At 39.6% G+C, this 15205-nt stretch overlaps 1 protein-coding gene across 3 annotated transcripts in view; it reads right to left on the bottom strand.

Annotated features, from left to right (window-relative positions):
- FBN1 (fibrillin 1) overlaps positions 1-15205 on the bottom strand; it is a 241146-nt gene that overhangs the window by 76128 nt on the left and 149813 nt on the right. For 2 of the 3 annotated variants that reach the window (XM_059714655.1, XM_059714656.1), the window contains 7 exons: positions 12956-13081; positions 11574-11798; positions 9625-9750; positions 9396-9524; positions 7931-8056; positions 7665-7790; positions 6066-6188 (listed from right to left, as the gene is read on the bottom strand). In XM_059714655.1, coding sequence (XP_059570638.1) covers positions 6066-6188; positions 7665-7790; positions 7931-8056; positions 9396-9524; positions 9625-9750; positions 11574-11798; positions 12956-13081 — 981 coding nt within the window. The remainder of the gene's footprint in view (positions 1-6065; positions 6189-7664; positions 7791-7930; positions 8057-9395; positions 9525-9624; positions 9751-11573; positions 11799-12955; positions 13082-15205) is intronic. The other variant, XM_059714657.1, reaches the window with a different exon arrangement.

Here is a 15205-nt window from a genome sequence, read left to right as displayed (position 1 = left end):
CCTCCATTCCTGGCTAGTCTGCCAATACATTTAGATTCTCCATAATTTAAAGTGTTTCTCTCTCATTATGTTGGCCATCACTGACTTCAGCCGAGCTGAGGAACAGGAGACTTTCCTGCTTTATTGCTGCTACCTAATGTCTGGACTTTTTCAAAATCCAAAGGGTGCGTTAGAACTTCTTTTAAACACTCAGGATTTCTCTTTGTCACAGACAACTTATACCAGTATGATCAAGATCCAAGAATTTGCTTAGCGATTCCATGGAAAAAAATCAACAAAACAAGGACATGAATTGAGAACCCTCTCACAGAGGGAAAGGGTGTAACTCATTATCAGACTGGTCTATTGTGGATTTTAGTAATTGTGCAGCTGCAGAAAATGAACTCACTTCAACTGTTTGCCTTAGGATCTTAAGTTCATTATTCTTTTTCTATAACAGAAATGGTTGGGCCTAGTATTTTGCATGGATAAGCAAACTCTTACATGGAAAAAAGCTGACTGGTCAGTCTTCATCTTAACATGCACATTAAACTGGAAATGTTGATTTGAAAGTAAAATTAGAATTTACACGCAAAATAAGTTCTGGAAATGGGGAAAGGAACCGCCAACATAAAGAACTTATTTTACAAACATAAAGAACTTTATATTTACCAACCTGCTGCTATATCACATTCATGTTTGGGGGGGGACGGGGAAAATCAACTGGCTGACAAAGAATCTGTTGTTTCTCCTAATTGAACTGATTATTTATGCATAACCTCACCAATTCAAACCTGACCTGCCATTGAAATGAACAGAACTCTTAATAGTTCTATTATGGAGGAATACATTCTGCAAAGACTTCTTTTCAGGCATGATGTTAAAGACAAAACACAAATACTGTTCATGTATACGTTGCTTTTATATGCTGTTACGTGCATGTGTACACACACACACACACACACACACACAACTGAAAATATAAAATCATTGTTCAAAATACTATGTTCATATCACTAAACATCAGGCAGTATAAAAAAAAAAAGTTTGTTCTGTTGTTCATGTAATGCCATACAGTAGAACCACACATTTATCACAGATGGCTACTGAGTGTCACAAGCACTTTTTCTCATTTCATTATATAAGATTTTTGGGGCCAGATTTGCAACCGACGTCCTAAAATATGTATGCAAATTTTTAACAATTCAACATGTATGCATATAATCATCATGTGCTGAAAGTAGCACTGGTACCCTTTGCAAGGGGTATAAAAGACACCAGCTAACAGTTAGGATAGACTTTCAGTTAGAGGTCTACTCAAACCCTCTGCCATGTTTGCTTGTTTCTGCTTTTAAAGTATTACACACACATACACATAACTAGATATCTGCCTATGCGATTTGTAGAGAAAGAGTTCATTATCTAATTATTAATATTTGTGCTCACAAGTTATTGCAGGTGCAAAATGCTAAAGTAATCATCTACAGATGCACAATTACATGAGAAATAAGAAGCTGGTACTAAAATCTGGAAACTAATCTTTACAAGTTTAATAGAAATTGATAATATTTATCTTCATAAGCATTTATTCATTCTGCAAATGGGAACTACTTTATTTAAAAAAAATCTAGTGGTACAAGGAGACTGAGTTTCAGTTTCTCCAAGAGAGAAATATGCTTCATATTCCTATTTGCCTCCCTACTGATATTTGCCTTGTGAAGTACCACTGAGAACTAAACTGCCTGTTCAGGTCCAATTCTTTTTATACTGAAAGATGACAGGAATGCAGAAAGAGAAAGAACTAGAAGGTATATTGAAGTAGTTATAGCCAGGATCCTATGCACCTTCATTTCTGTCCTTATTCATTCAGATTGAGTTTAGTTTAACTGCTCACATGAGTAGGGATTTGCAGTATCATATCCTAACTTTGTAACTGTAAAAACATACACCTATTATTGATTGCTTTTACTTCATTGACAAAATATTGAAAAACAGAAAAACTAAAGCCTGTAGAATTTTAAGTTCCATTGGTATGCATGTCAGCTTTTGTACCCAAAACTCTGTAACAAGATAGTATGATGAGGGGTAGGTGTGAAAGTCTGGCTTATGAAAATCTATTTTTCAGAACACTGGAGAGGTGTAAATACAAAATGACTCATAATTCAGTTCAGATTTTGCTAAAGTCCTTCAACCAAGTCAGATTTGACTACAAAATCCTGTGGTCACATGTATGGAAAAGTAAACTTTTGACCAGAAACACCAAAAACCCATTCCCTCTTTTTAGTAAGGGCCAGTCTGTAGGAGATATATATATATATATATATATATATATATATATATATATATTTTTTTTTTTTTTTTTTAATTATGAAACTGAGGACTTTAATTCTAGAGTTCTATGGGTTTTTAAAGCCTACTTTGAGGTTTTATTTATGCTTGTTTGCAGAAACAATATTCTCAGTTTCGGGCAGGGGTGTCAAAGATACGGCCCACAGGCCACATCTGGCCCACAGAGCCCTATCATCCAGCCCACAGTGCTGCCTGTGGGTCTCAGACAGGACCAGCACACTATATGTAGTGTGCGCTGGACCAGACCCAAGCACTGCGCGCACACTGTGGCACTGGACTAGCATATGTGGCACGCAGGGCTGGGACATGTGGGGCCAGTCCAGGGTGCCTGCATGGGGCTGGATGAGTTTGACACCCCTGGTTTAGGGTCTTCTTACTGAACTATTCTGGAAGGCAATGCTTTTCCTCTTTGCTGTTAATGTAGGGGATCTTTGTGTGAGTGTTATAGGAATGCCTGGGGAAGACAGAGTAGAGTAGAGGGAAATGTTTTCTATCAATCCCCAGGTAGTGGAGCTGAAGGGTCCCTAAAAACTGCTCTAAATTATGCTGGGAAGAGTCAGTTTGGTCTCAAACCAAGCCATGAACAGGAAAACAGAGAAGAGCTGTCTCCCCTCCCTCCCTTCCACACACACACGGTGCTGTTGCTACTAGGATTTAGATTTCACTTTATACACAATTTTGATCAAATGGCTCTTATTTTCCATTGAAAAGATGCCTAAATATGTGAACATTGGCAAATTTTCGATGCAAAGCTGCCTGTGCTAGAAATGGAGCCACTTCTGCTAACAAGGGAAAAATAGTTCTAATCTAAATATTTTAGATTTAGAAATACTTTGAGTCAGTCAAATTCACACTTTTCTAGTTGATTTCTGCTTTCTAATGATTTCTCATTCACAATGAGGCCACTTCCCAGAGCTCTGAGGGTATAAAGGGACCTTGAAGGAGAAGTAAATTACATTTAATACATGTTAAGGCATCTTTAGAGCCTCAGTACTTTAGAGAATTATCCAGTGGCCTTAATGAAAATGAGAATTTATCCTGAGGTTTATAAATATTTATGAATTCTAAATGTGAGATTGCTCTATTAATTCAGTGCAGACAGACCTCCATTTATCAAATTGTAAAGGCAACTGTATTTCCAGGGATTAATTACATTAGGTTTCTGATGTTCCTTTCCCACTCTGAGGGAGATTTTGGGTAGAAGAGACCAGAAACTAGCTTGAGCTGCAGCTGGCAAGCTTCCATCATCTCCCTGGATCAGAAATGGGGTACAGTATTTGTGTAGTATAACTACTGTTCAGTTTCTCACTATAAGCACAACATCATGAGAAAGTAAACTTGAAGGGACTTCATGGCTTGGGACAGAAGTTACACACAAACCAGTTTAAGCGATCAGAAGCTGGTGAAAACCTGTAACAGCACATAAATTCAGTGCACATCAACCAGTTTCAAAATGGCTGAAACTGGTTTAAGACAAACCTAGTTGAATGTAGTAATCAGACTTAACTGATTTGGGTTGAAGTGTTTTATGCAAGTTCTGTCCCAGACCTCTTCCTGGTTTAAATTAAGTCATAGTCTCCCAGCATCCCAAAATGCTTTTCAGCCCTGGGCTGGGCTGGGCTTTTTGCTCCAGAGACCATGGCTGGCCCTGTCCCTCTTCTCCCTAGTTGGAGCTCCGGTTGGCTAAGGTGGAGACTGCAGCCGGGAGACAGCAATGTTTGCTTGGCTTCCCCCTACCCTGAAGTAGAGCTCAAAGTAAGAGAGACTTTATTTTCTTGATGGGTTGATAAGCATTGTATTCTGATAAGTTCCCTGCTGGCTTGCTGTCGGTGTTCAACAGTGGACAGAGAGAGGTGTGAGAAATGACCTGGTTTGCAATGAATGCAGTGCCTGTCAGTTTGCTGCAGACAGTATGAAGAAGCAGGGAGAGGGAGATTGCAAAGCTCAGTATCATCAACAGATGCATGAGGTCCACACAAGCAGCTGTCCCTCCCTCCCCTCCCCCCCACCTTTGCCTCAGAGTGCTAGCCCGGGACCAGGGGCTGGGGTTTGGCAACACTCCCACCCCTTGAGCAATGAGCATGGGGGAAACCCTGGTGGGGCTGCTTCCCCCTCCCCCTCCCCCTCCAGGCAGACCCTGGCTGGGGACAGTGCAAGCCAGGGTGGGAGTTTAAACCCCACACTAATCACAGCATCCTGCCAGGGGCCTGGCCACATCCCCCTCTCAGCACAGCACTATGCAAGGAAAGGGAGGGCTGCTCTAGCATCCCCCAGCTTCTAGCATGAGCCACTGCAAGTATGTGCCTGCATTTCCTGAATCAAAAGTGAATGTCTATCCATTTGCAAAAGAGTTCAATCCCCGCAGGTTAGAGTAACCTACAAAGATTGAATCAATTGAGGCTTGGGCTTTTTGAATGTCTGCCCCTAGACCATGAGGTCATTTAGTTCAGATGACTGCTCAGGGCAGGATGATCCCTGACTAAACCATCCCAGGAAAGTGTGTGTCTAACCAGCTCCTGAAAATATACAAGGGTGGAGACTCTGCAACTTCTCTTGGTAGCCTGTTCCAATGCTTGAGAACTCCCATAGTCAGAAACGTTCCTCCTAACCTCCAACCTATATTTTTTCTGCTGCAACTTGAGGCCATTGAGGCTTTTAATTCCATTCCCTAGAGACACAGAGAAAAGTCTCTCTCAATCCTCTTTATAATCGCACTTCAGATATTTGAAGATTGCTGCTCTCAGAAATTTCTAAAAATCTCTGCAGAAAGTATAAGAAAGTTGCCTAAGAAAGATTCATGCCAACTGGGTTTTAGAAGGTCTGAGAAAGACAGAGTTGTAGAGGAATACGGCAGTCATATTTTGCTAAGGAAGAAAAAAGGAATTGTACAGGAGAGTGTTGTTCCAACCATAAGAATACCTGCTCACTACACAGCTACAAAACAGAATAATGAATTTCTATTGGTAGTTCTACCTAGTCTGTCACCAGCATAATCATTTTTGTATACCTATATCTAGTGTGACTATTGTAAGCTCCTGCATTGTTCACCTCGCTTTGAAAACAGACTTTTTTACTGATCTTGATTGTACCCCCTAGAGTTATTGAGGCAACTGAAGTCTTTTAGCCAACTCTGAATCCAGGCCTGTGTCTAATACGTAAGAGAATATTTTGCATTAGGGGAGAAAATTCACTTTCTACACAAGATAAAATAGTTTTTGCTCCCACACCCACAATGGACAAACTTATCTTTCCCCATAAAAGCCACAAGCTTAGAACTAATATAGCTATAAATACCTGCAGGAAAAACTATGACATATAGTTATATCTATATCTATATAATATTATACCTGCAAAAAATCCATGACGTACACACACACACATCCATACACATATATATAGCTGCAAGAAAATGACTCCCATTAGAAATCTAACATGCGGTTGTGATGTTGTGACATAGGTAATTTCATCCAAGGAGTGTGGCAAATTCTTTCAGTCAAAAACATCTGGATATACTTTTATCTTTTACTGTACATGGTATGTGCCCAAAAAGAAATATATTTGTCATAAAATAGTCAATTCAGAATTTTAAACTGTTCCTAAAGAAGTAGGAAACATAATGAAGGCTACTTAGTATAACTGATGGTAGATAGTTTCAAGCTGTAATCTTAAAGTTACACTTCATTTTTCATTATAAAAATTAAAAGGTTTCAGTACACATGCTCACAAATCTGCTTTACCAGTGCAAGTCCTGTGGTCTGGCATTAGTGCAAAGCCTTGTTTACAGCTACAATCATAGCTGCCCTCTGAGTTCGTACAGAAACTCTCACAATCACCGTTCCTTATGCTGCATTCATCAATATCTAGAAAGAAAAAAAGTATTGTTAAAAACACATATGGAAAACCTGCATTTAAAAAAGGAAGTGCATTTCAAAGATGTATTTTGGACTACATTTTCAAACGGGCATCAGTCCAGTCTCTGGTCTTGCACATACTTTGCATGCACCTCTACTACATCCAAGTGAATATAGGGGAACATGCTTGGATATAGGCACTAGCTATTAAGGGAGTGAGATTTATGTCAATTTATCTGAATGCACATGCAAATCACCCTGAAACAGGAACTAACATAGCTCCATTCCTACAGTACCTGAGTTCCCTGAAATCAGTGGAACTGCTTATGTGGGTTTGTAAGGCTGGCCTGAACTATCTGGCTGAGCACTTCTTATTCAGATAGGATCAGAACTACTTTTTTGCCTATATATCAGATTTTTATTTAGCTTTAAGGAAACAGAGTGGAAAACCATATGGCTAAGCTATTTTCAGATTAGATGTGAGGAGGTATGTGCTCAGAGCATACACAGTACTCTATTCTATCAAAACATTGCAGGAGCTGGGGTGGTGTGGTCACTAAGAAGTACGGTCAACAGCACAGAAGTCAAAAGCTCCAGGCCACAGCAGAAGCACTCACAGCATGGCCTGTCAGATTCCAAGGAATATTCAAATTCCACTAAATACCTTGTCACAAGGACATGAAAAAGGAAAGCATTGCAACCTTAAACATGGCAAATTGTGAATAAAATACTGATCTTGGGAATAACACAATGTACCTCAGTGGTTCCTGTACTTATTCAAACTTAAGTTGCTTATAAATTATCAGGGGTGTAGGTTGTAGCCGTGTTGGTCTACGGACATAGGCAGACAAGGTTCCTTGGGTGAATTTGATATCTTTTATTAGAACAACCCAAATAGTTGGAAAATAATTATTAAGCAAGCTTTCGGGTTCAAAAACCCTTCGTCAGGCTAAGGAAGTTTCAGCAGTTGGTGTGTGCTCTTCCTGGATGGAATGAAATGTAAAGAAGCCAGCGGCTGGGCTGGTATAAATTATCACGCTGTTTTATATCTAATAGTTAATTAACTATATCTAATTTATATCTAATAGTTAATTAACTGAAATGCTAATTATTACATAATTACACAGCATAAATACTGCAACTATTCCAAAATACCAAGCAAATAGGAAGGAAAATGGAGACAAACAGACCAAATTTGAAAGCATCTCAGATACTAGGATGTTCACACTTCAGTATCCTGCATGCTACTAGAGTGTCAGAATCATACCATTAGATAGGACTTCATGGGTCATCTGGTCCAAATCCCCTGCGTGAAAGGAGGAATGCTACTCCCAAAAATTCTAGTCTGATATTAAACCCTAAATTATTCATTCAGGAGCAGTCATTTCATTAAAGAGAATAATATATAAATCAACTGTTCTCAGTAAGAGGCAAGTGTTAATTTGTAAACTGTCTTCACTAGTAATCAAAGGATCAAGTTCTTACCAACACAATATAATTTGTCAGGTGTAGACTTATATCCAGGGTTGCAGGCACACTGATACTTTCCAATAAGGTTGACGCAATGTCCATTTCTGCACAGGTTGGTACTTAAATCACATTCATTGATGTCTGTTTCAAAAGAGAAAGGGAAGACATAAGTCTGCAGTGCAACAATGAGCAAATGTCATAGATGCATGCATGGTAGGAGGCAGGGAATGTAAGCTTACACGTGACCATGTGCCATATAAATTTTACTTGCACCATCATACCTACACACGCTGAAATATTTGGAGCCATTTGATGTCCTGGAGGACAGTCACAGCGAAAGCTTCCCTCTGTGTTTATGCAAGTTCCACCACGGCATAAAAGAGGATTCCGCTGACACTCATCAATGTCTGCAAAAAGAAAGGAGCACAGATCACTGCAGGAAGTAACTGTCTGTGTATATAACAGAATACGTTGCTGGTGCTAAGAACAAATGTGTGTTTCAGCTTTCAAATGCACAAATATGTGCACAAGCATCCCCCCCCCTCCCCAAATATCTCGTCTTCTATAAGAAGTATTCCGAGTCCCTTTCAGTCACTGATATTACTTCCTTTTCATACCCCAAGAGAGACAAACTTTTCCCAGATACCTTGCCCCACTCCCTCAGAAAGTACACAAAACTGTTCCTCTCTTCCCTGTAGATAGTGTCTTCATTTTTCCCTGTCTCCCTCTACTTTTTCCTACCCCACTCCCTTTCCTACATAAACATACATTACAGGTCCACCAGCTTCCTTTGGCTGATTCAAGACCCAGCCATCAGCTTCAAAGGCTGCAGGAAGAGGCTGTATAAGAAGCTGCTGGGTTCTGACGAATGAAGAGGCAGGAGCTAAATGATATTTATGCTAGGTAAGGGCCCTACCTGTCTTTCTTAATTCCTGCTGGAACCCATTCAACTCCTGCACCATCAATGGATAAAATTCTAAGGGTTGGGTTCACATCACAACCCCATGTCGCCGTATGTGTTTTGCATCAGTCATTATTTAATATTTATACTGGTGTTTAACTAAGCTTCTCTTCATTGCTCCAAAGGGTCACATTCTGTTCTCAGGCAAACTTTAATGAAACCAAATAAAATCTGTTGCCTTCTACACTCTTGATTTATGTCAAAGGAACTGGGAGCTCAATCTGGCTCACAATGACAACATTAGTAAAAACCTACTGCCAATCCATGCTAATCATGCCATGCCACAATCTGTGAGATAAGGATTTTAGGGATGAATTAAGAATCCTTGCCTTTTGTTCATTTGTGCTTTGGCAACCTTGAGAAGTAGCTAATTCATTCTTGGGGTGAAACCTAAGCTCCCTCTTCAGGGTCAGCTCTCAGCTGAGTTAAGTAACTGTCACTTTAGATTAATTTAAAATAGAAAATGTCAAGCCCCAAGCCCAATGAATGTGAAGTATGCTGGCATCCCCATTCTTTGTGGGGAAACAAGCCTGAACTTCAGTACTCCAGATAAATGGAACCACAACTCAACTGACGGTTCTAACTAATGACGTCTGCAAATCCAAAACCAACGTGATTTACCTATTGTGGTAAATGTGCTGATCCAGTATATATAAAGGAACCTTGATGAAAACATGTCCTATTTCAGTTTCCAAAAGTATAATCAAATTAACAAGGCTTTATAAAAAAACAAGCCAAACACATGGCCATTGTGTCCCATCTTTAGTACATCATTTAAAGCATACCCATGCAGTTTTTCATCATCATGAATCCACTTTCATATCCTTCAAAACATTCACATTCAAAATCCCCAGGAGTATTGACACAGTTCCCCGGGCCACAGAGATCAGGAGATATGCGGCACTCATCGATATCTGCAACATAAAGCAACAGTTTGAGTGCATGTTATAAAATCACAAATCAATGTTTTCTTTTAAAAGCAATTTCCTCATAGTTGCTAGCCAAGCACTGTACCTGTACAGTTCCTTTCTTCAGAGTCAAGTGCAAACCCGCTGTCACATTTACACTTAAAGCTGCCAATAGTGTTTCTGCATTTTCCATGGGTGCAAAGACTGGGGATCATTTTACACTCATTGATATCTGAAAAGGAAACAAAATGTTAATAGATTTTAGTATCAGTTTGATTTTACTAAACAGGAATGGTTAAATACCTTTCCTAGAGGTTTAGGCTAGTAAAAATCTCCAGCAGAAAGGAACAACTTTTTGAAAACTGGAACTGCAGTTGATGCATAAAACTGCCTGCATCCAGACAACAATTCTTATGCAATTCTCTAATCCTTTAGCTCACAGATTTCAAAATTATTTAGAGATGGGTATCCTTAATCCTATTCACTGATGGGTTAACTGTGGTGCTCATCATGTCCAAGTTTCACTTGGATATGAATATTTTCTCTCCATATTATAAAAATGAAAAAACAACCTACATGCAACAATACAGCAACAGATTCAGAGAATGATTTGAGGTGTTTTGGGAAATCTGTAACTATGCATTTGTTGTATTTATTAATATTTAAGCCAGTTTATTCCTCCTCCTAATTGTAAAGGTGAATACAAAAACCTACAGAGACAATGCTGAATGTTGGTGAAGAGCAAAGCAAAAGCGACTACACACTGACTGAGAAGTGGAAAATAATCTCCTTTGAACTAATAACCAGAAACATTTGTAATGCAACTAGGTTCTAATAGGAATCTTCCTGCAATGGAAATCTAATCAAACCTTTTTACCTCTCATTTCCTTTCTTTTTCTAATCCTGCACCCTAAAGTAGGGGGTCTCTAAAGCATCGAGGCAACAGGTTATCAAAGATTTTGGCATTTTATTTGACAGAATAGATTTCTCACTCCCTGAAACCACTCTCCAAGAAGGAAACAGGAACCATGCTAGTATACTCTCTAACACACACAACTGAGGAGCACACAGGGGAGGAGCTCAAAGGACTAGCATCCTTCAGAGTTCAGTATATCACTTTTTTGACAAGCCCATTCTCTTTTACAGTTGGAAGCCCACAAGAAGAATTCAGATTATGTTCCATTTACGAGGTAAGCACTAACACATATCACTGAAGCTGCCTGAGATTCTTCTGTTAAACAAATATTGGCTTCTTTGTCTAACGTAAGCTGATCCAAAGCCTACTGAGGTCAACAGAAAGACATTTACTGTCTTCAGTGGGCATTGGACCAGGCCCATGGCAGCCAAAGAGAACTGCCAAAAGAACCACGCCAACCCTGGTTTCTGAGAAAAATGAGGTTTCCATGAGTCATAGAAAATAATTAACATAAATAAAAGCACATGTCATACTTTTTATGGATAATTAATGGCCTAGTAACTGCTTATGAATCTAAGTTTGAAGCAATCAGCAACATTCGCCATTCTCATTTACTTTTGTCCCTTTTCTTCAAATTTCAGTGCATTTGTTTTTCAGATAACCAGTTTCCTTAAATGTCTGTTCTGAACAAATTAATATCCACTTGCCTTTATGACCATATAATGTTTAATCTACATCAGTAACTTAAGCTAGAAGCAGTTATTGTGGAACATGTTTGAATGTCACTGTGCAAGTCCCATTAATACTCCACTGGTGGTACTCATTTCTACTCTGTTCCATGCATGTGGCACACATCTTGCTTTTTAAAGGGCTGCAATATTTTACATAAAACAGAGTCTTTGAGTTTGTTATGGTTTGTGACATGCAGAAAATAGGTCAAATCAAATGTCCCTTCTGGCCTTAATTCTTATGAAATGCAACCGGATCCACCAAAGTACCTGAAGTGGAGATTCTTAACTCCCACTGAAATTTCCAAAGCCACAGAAGTTTATCCAAAGTAAAGGAAGAGTAAAAACTGCGTAAAACCAACAGTATTTGTTGCTAGTGCTTTAAAAGTTATTTTAAAATACCTTACATACCTTTGGAGAATGGCTTTCCATTTATTTCTACTCTAGTAGAAAACCCAGGTCCTCTTGGACAAAGAGCAGAATATTCAGGTGTTCCCTGTAAGGGGCATTCCTCACATTCAGAGCCCCATGCCGCACCCACAGAACAGCAGCAAGCATCCATTCGGTGCCGGCCTGGTACTTGCAATGTACATTGTTCATCTTCATGCTTTAGGTAGCAGCTCTCCAAACGAATGTCTGTTGGGTAGTTAAACAATGATTTGATGGAAAATTGAGAGGGAAGGGAGTGGGAGAGGGAGCAAGTGAATGAAAATTTAATGAACAGCAGAGGTATTGTTTCTCAAAAACTCCTTCTCAGAAAGCCTTGCCTGGTCAGGATGCAGAGATTATGTATAGTTCTTTCCCCCCCGACTAGTGGCTCTAAACTCTGGAATTAACATTTCCAGATTAAATAAACCTAATATGGTTTAGCATTTAAAATTGATTTTGGATTAGGGAGGGGGTTGTAGCTCTGCTACAACCCATGCTTTTGTCATTTAGTATTAAAAGCTTAGACATTTATTATTAAAATTGGTGAATATTTTCTGAATGGAAGATAAGCAGTACTTAAAATCAATATATTCTGCTGTACTCCACAAACAAATGCTGCATAGATATACAGACAAGGTTCCTCGGGTGAATTTGATATCTTTTATTAGACCAACCCAAATAGTCGGAGAATAGTTATTAAGCAAGCTTTCGGGTTCAAAAACCCTTCATCAGGCTAAGGAGGTTTCAGCAATTGGTGTGTGCTCTTCCTGGATGGAATGAAAAGTAAAGAAGCCAGGGGCTGGGCTGGGCTGGGCTGGCCTGGGGAGTCAGTTGCCAGGCAGATTATAATGTATCAAAAATCCAATGTCTATGTTTAGTCCATGATCTCTAGTATCCAGGAGGTTGATGAAAAACCTACACCCCTGCATAGATATACAGCAGCTTTATAGGCCTCATCAAACTGAGACATACATTAACCCTGGCCTGGAAGGACTATCTTTAAAGACAAAAGTTATTAGTCTCCAGTTGAGGCTGCCAATAAAAGATGTCAAGCTGCATCAGGTTTGCTGATAGGTGTTAAGATACCATCTCTCTACTAGGATTTGGGTCAATGCTTCTGTGCCATTTTACATGGCCACCGAATGGTAAAGTGCTTTTGCAACTGAACTATATTTGAACTGGCAACCTAAAATTGAATGGCTTTGCCTCTCATTATTGACCCATTTTTAAAACTACCCTGAATAAATTTTATTTTCCTTTTTACAAGTGGGGGCTGCAAATCTTTGTTTGTCATATAGAGATTTGGTTGGGCTTCCCCTACCTCCCCAACAACAGCAAAAGAACAGTAACCGCTTAATACCTACCATGACACATCCGTCCAGAAGCATCTAAAGTCATTCCGTTGGGGCACTGACAAACAAAGGATCCCACAGTATTAACACACTGCCCATTGGTACATACTCCGGGAAACACCTCACATTCATTGACATCTATTTAAAAAAATCATTAAAACAAAGAACATACATTAAAACAAAGAACATAAATTACAGGAATATGATGGTTCCAACATTTGTGCTTTAGGGCAGGTCACACAAAATAGCAGCAGCTTCCAGAATTTGGCAAAACTCCAAATTCTTGGGCTTTGCTAAGCAAGTCAGACAAAACTAATTAATTATAGCAAACTGCAAGTGATTAAAGGTACTAAGCGTTGTTATTGTGCAGTTGATGTGTCTATTGAAATCTGGGTCATAAATACAAAATTAGGTCACTGACAAAGATGCTCCATTGCACATGCATTGTTGGCCAGGTTTTTTTAGAAGTACTGAGGTGCTGACAGATGCAGACAACTGCCTACTGGGATTTTCAAAAGCCTGATTCTCCTTGGGTGCATATACATGAGCTCTTTACTCAAGAGTTGACTAATTAGCTCTTCAGTAAATCATCACCATCTACATGTGTGCCGATATTAGGGAGCAGTAAATTAATTAATTCCACCATAAGACAGTATTGTCAGGGACAGTACTATGTTACAGCAGAGTCCTTTACTGTGCAGAAAAGCATGTGTGGATGGTGACTGGGACCTCAGCAGCTTGAGCCAGGGCAAAGCAGCACCAGGCTGGCAGCAGGCTTGCAGGGGGTCAGCCACATGGCTCCACAGTTTTGATACTATCACGCCCCAGCCAGCCCCTCCACTGCTCAAAGCTGCCACCTGGAGCCCAGGTCTGGCCCCCTGAGCCTGCTGCCAGCCTGAAGCTGCTCCACCCTGGCGGCATATGAAGTCACTGGGCATGGGAACAACTGATTCTGGCACAAACTGCACTGGAGTTTATTGAGCTGCATTAATAGCTTGTGTATATGCACCCATTAAGTATGTAAATATGTGAAAACCCACTATGCATCTCAGCATCTTTCAGCACCTAAACAGTAAGAATCTGACCCTATGCCCTTTAATAAGTTCTTCAATATATCCATAGGAAGCTTGTATTTTATCTTGTTTACATAAGCGTATCCTGAATGTATTTTTAAGTGGTAAACTTGGCACTGTTTTGTATGATCAGGAGGATAAACTCAACCAGCTGAAGGTGATTGAATATAAATAAATTATTAGCAATATCAGGACACTGGCCTTGCTGAAAAAGGCAAATGTTTCATATAACAGCATTTAAGCATTTTTATTGAAAATTGTCTCAGAAATTATATTACGGTCCAAGATTGAGTATGAAAAATTTAAGGAGTGGAAACAGGTGGGTAGAACAGAATGTTTCTTGAACCATGTAGCTGCATCCCACAACTGAAGACAGATACCAGGAGACAGTAGCTCAGATTTGTTAGGTATATGGACTAAAATTCCTCCAGTTTGTGTTGTGTGTGCTTTGGTGGAGAGGAGTCGGGTGGGAAGAGATACCATTTGGGGCCTCTTCACAGGGCCATGGCTTACCCATACACTACAGGCGATTGCCAGTTTCACTCCTTCACTCCTCATGTTATTTCCCTGCAAAGCCTGTTTTAGTCTTCAGTCTTGGAGGGGAAGACTGAATGTCACCTTTTGGGAAGTAGACATTATCATTTGACCCCTTCCCCAATACTCTAGTAAATTTCTTGAAGCTTGTCCCTGAGTTCTCTGTGCTGATCAGTGTTTAGATTCACAAAGCCTAAAATGCTACTTCAACACACAAAGAGTATGTATTACTAGTTTAAGAAAATTGGGGCTCCCATGGCCCATTGGCCTGAGAAGGATTAAAGCATTAATGGTTATAAACTGAAGTGCTGCTACAGGAAATGCTGAAAATACGGAATCTACATCTTAGAATCCTCACAGTGTTGAAAATGTCCTAAGCCTTTCCTGGTGAATAGAGATAGGTGGGGCCACCATTTTTTGCCCTTTCTTTCAATTACACAGTCCAGAAAGTGTGGCTGAGGTCAGATAAGTTATGTACACTGGGTCTGCAGTACTGATGTGCCAAGGTATTCAGTCAGATTTGGAAAGCAAAGAATGTGTGTGGGGGTGTTCCTTTGTTTGCTTTTCTTTTTGTTAAAGAAAAAAAAAGAGTGCTTCTTTATAGAAGCCACATCTGGGAATCATTTGTTTTTAAAATATTTTAACTGCAGTGTCA

Source organism: Alligator mississippiensis, chromosome 11, assembly GCF_030867095.1.
Source record: "Alligator mississippiensis isolate rAllMis1 chromosome 11, rAllMis1, whole genome shotgun sequence".
Classification (NCBI taxonomy): Eukaryota; Metazoa; Chordata; order Crocodylia; family Alligatoridae; genus Alligator; species Alligator mississippiensis.
This window is presented reverse-complemented; position numbering and strand designations above follow the sequence as displayed.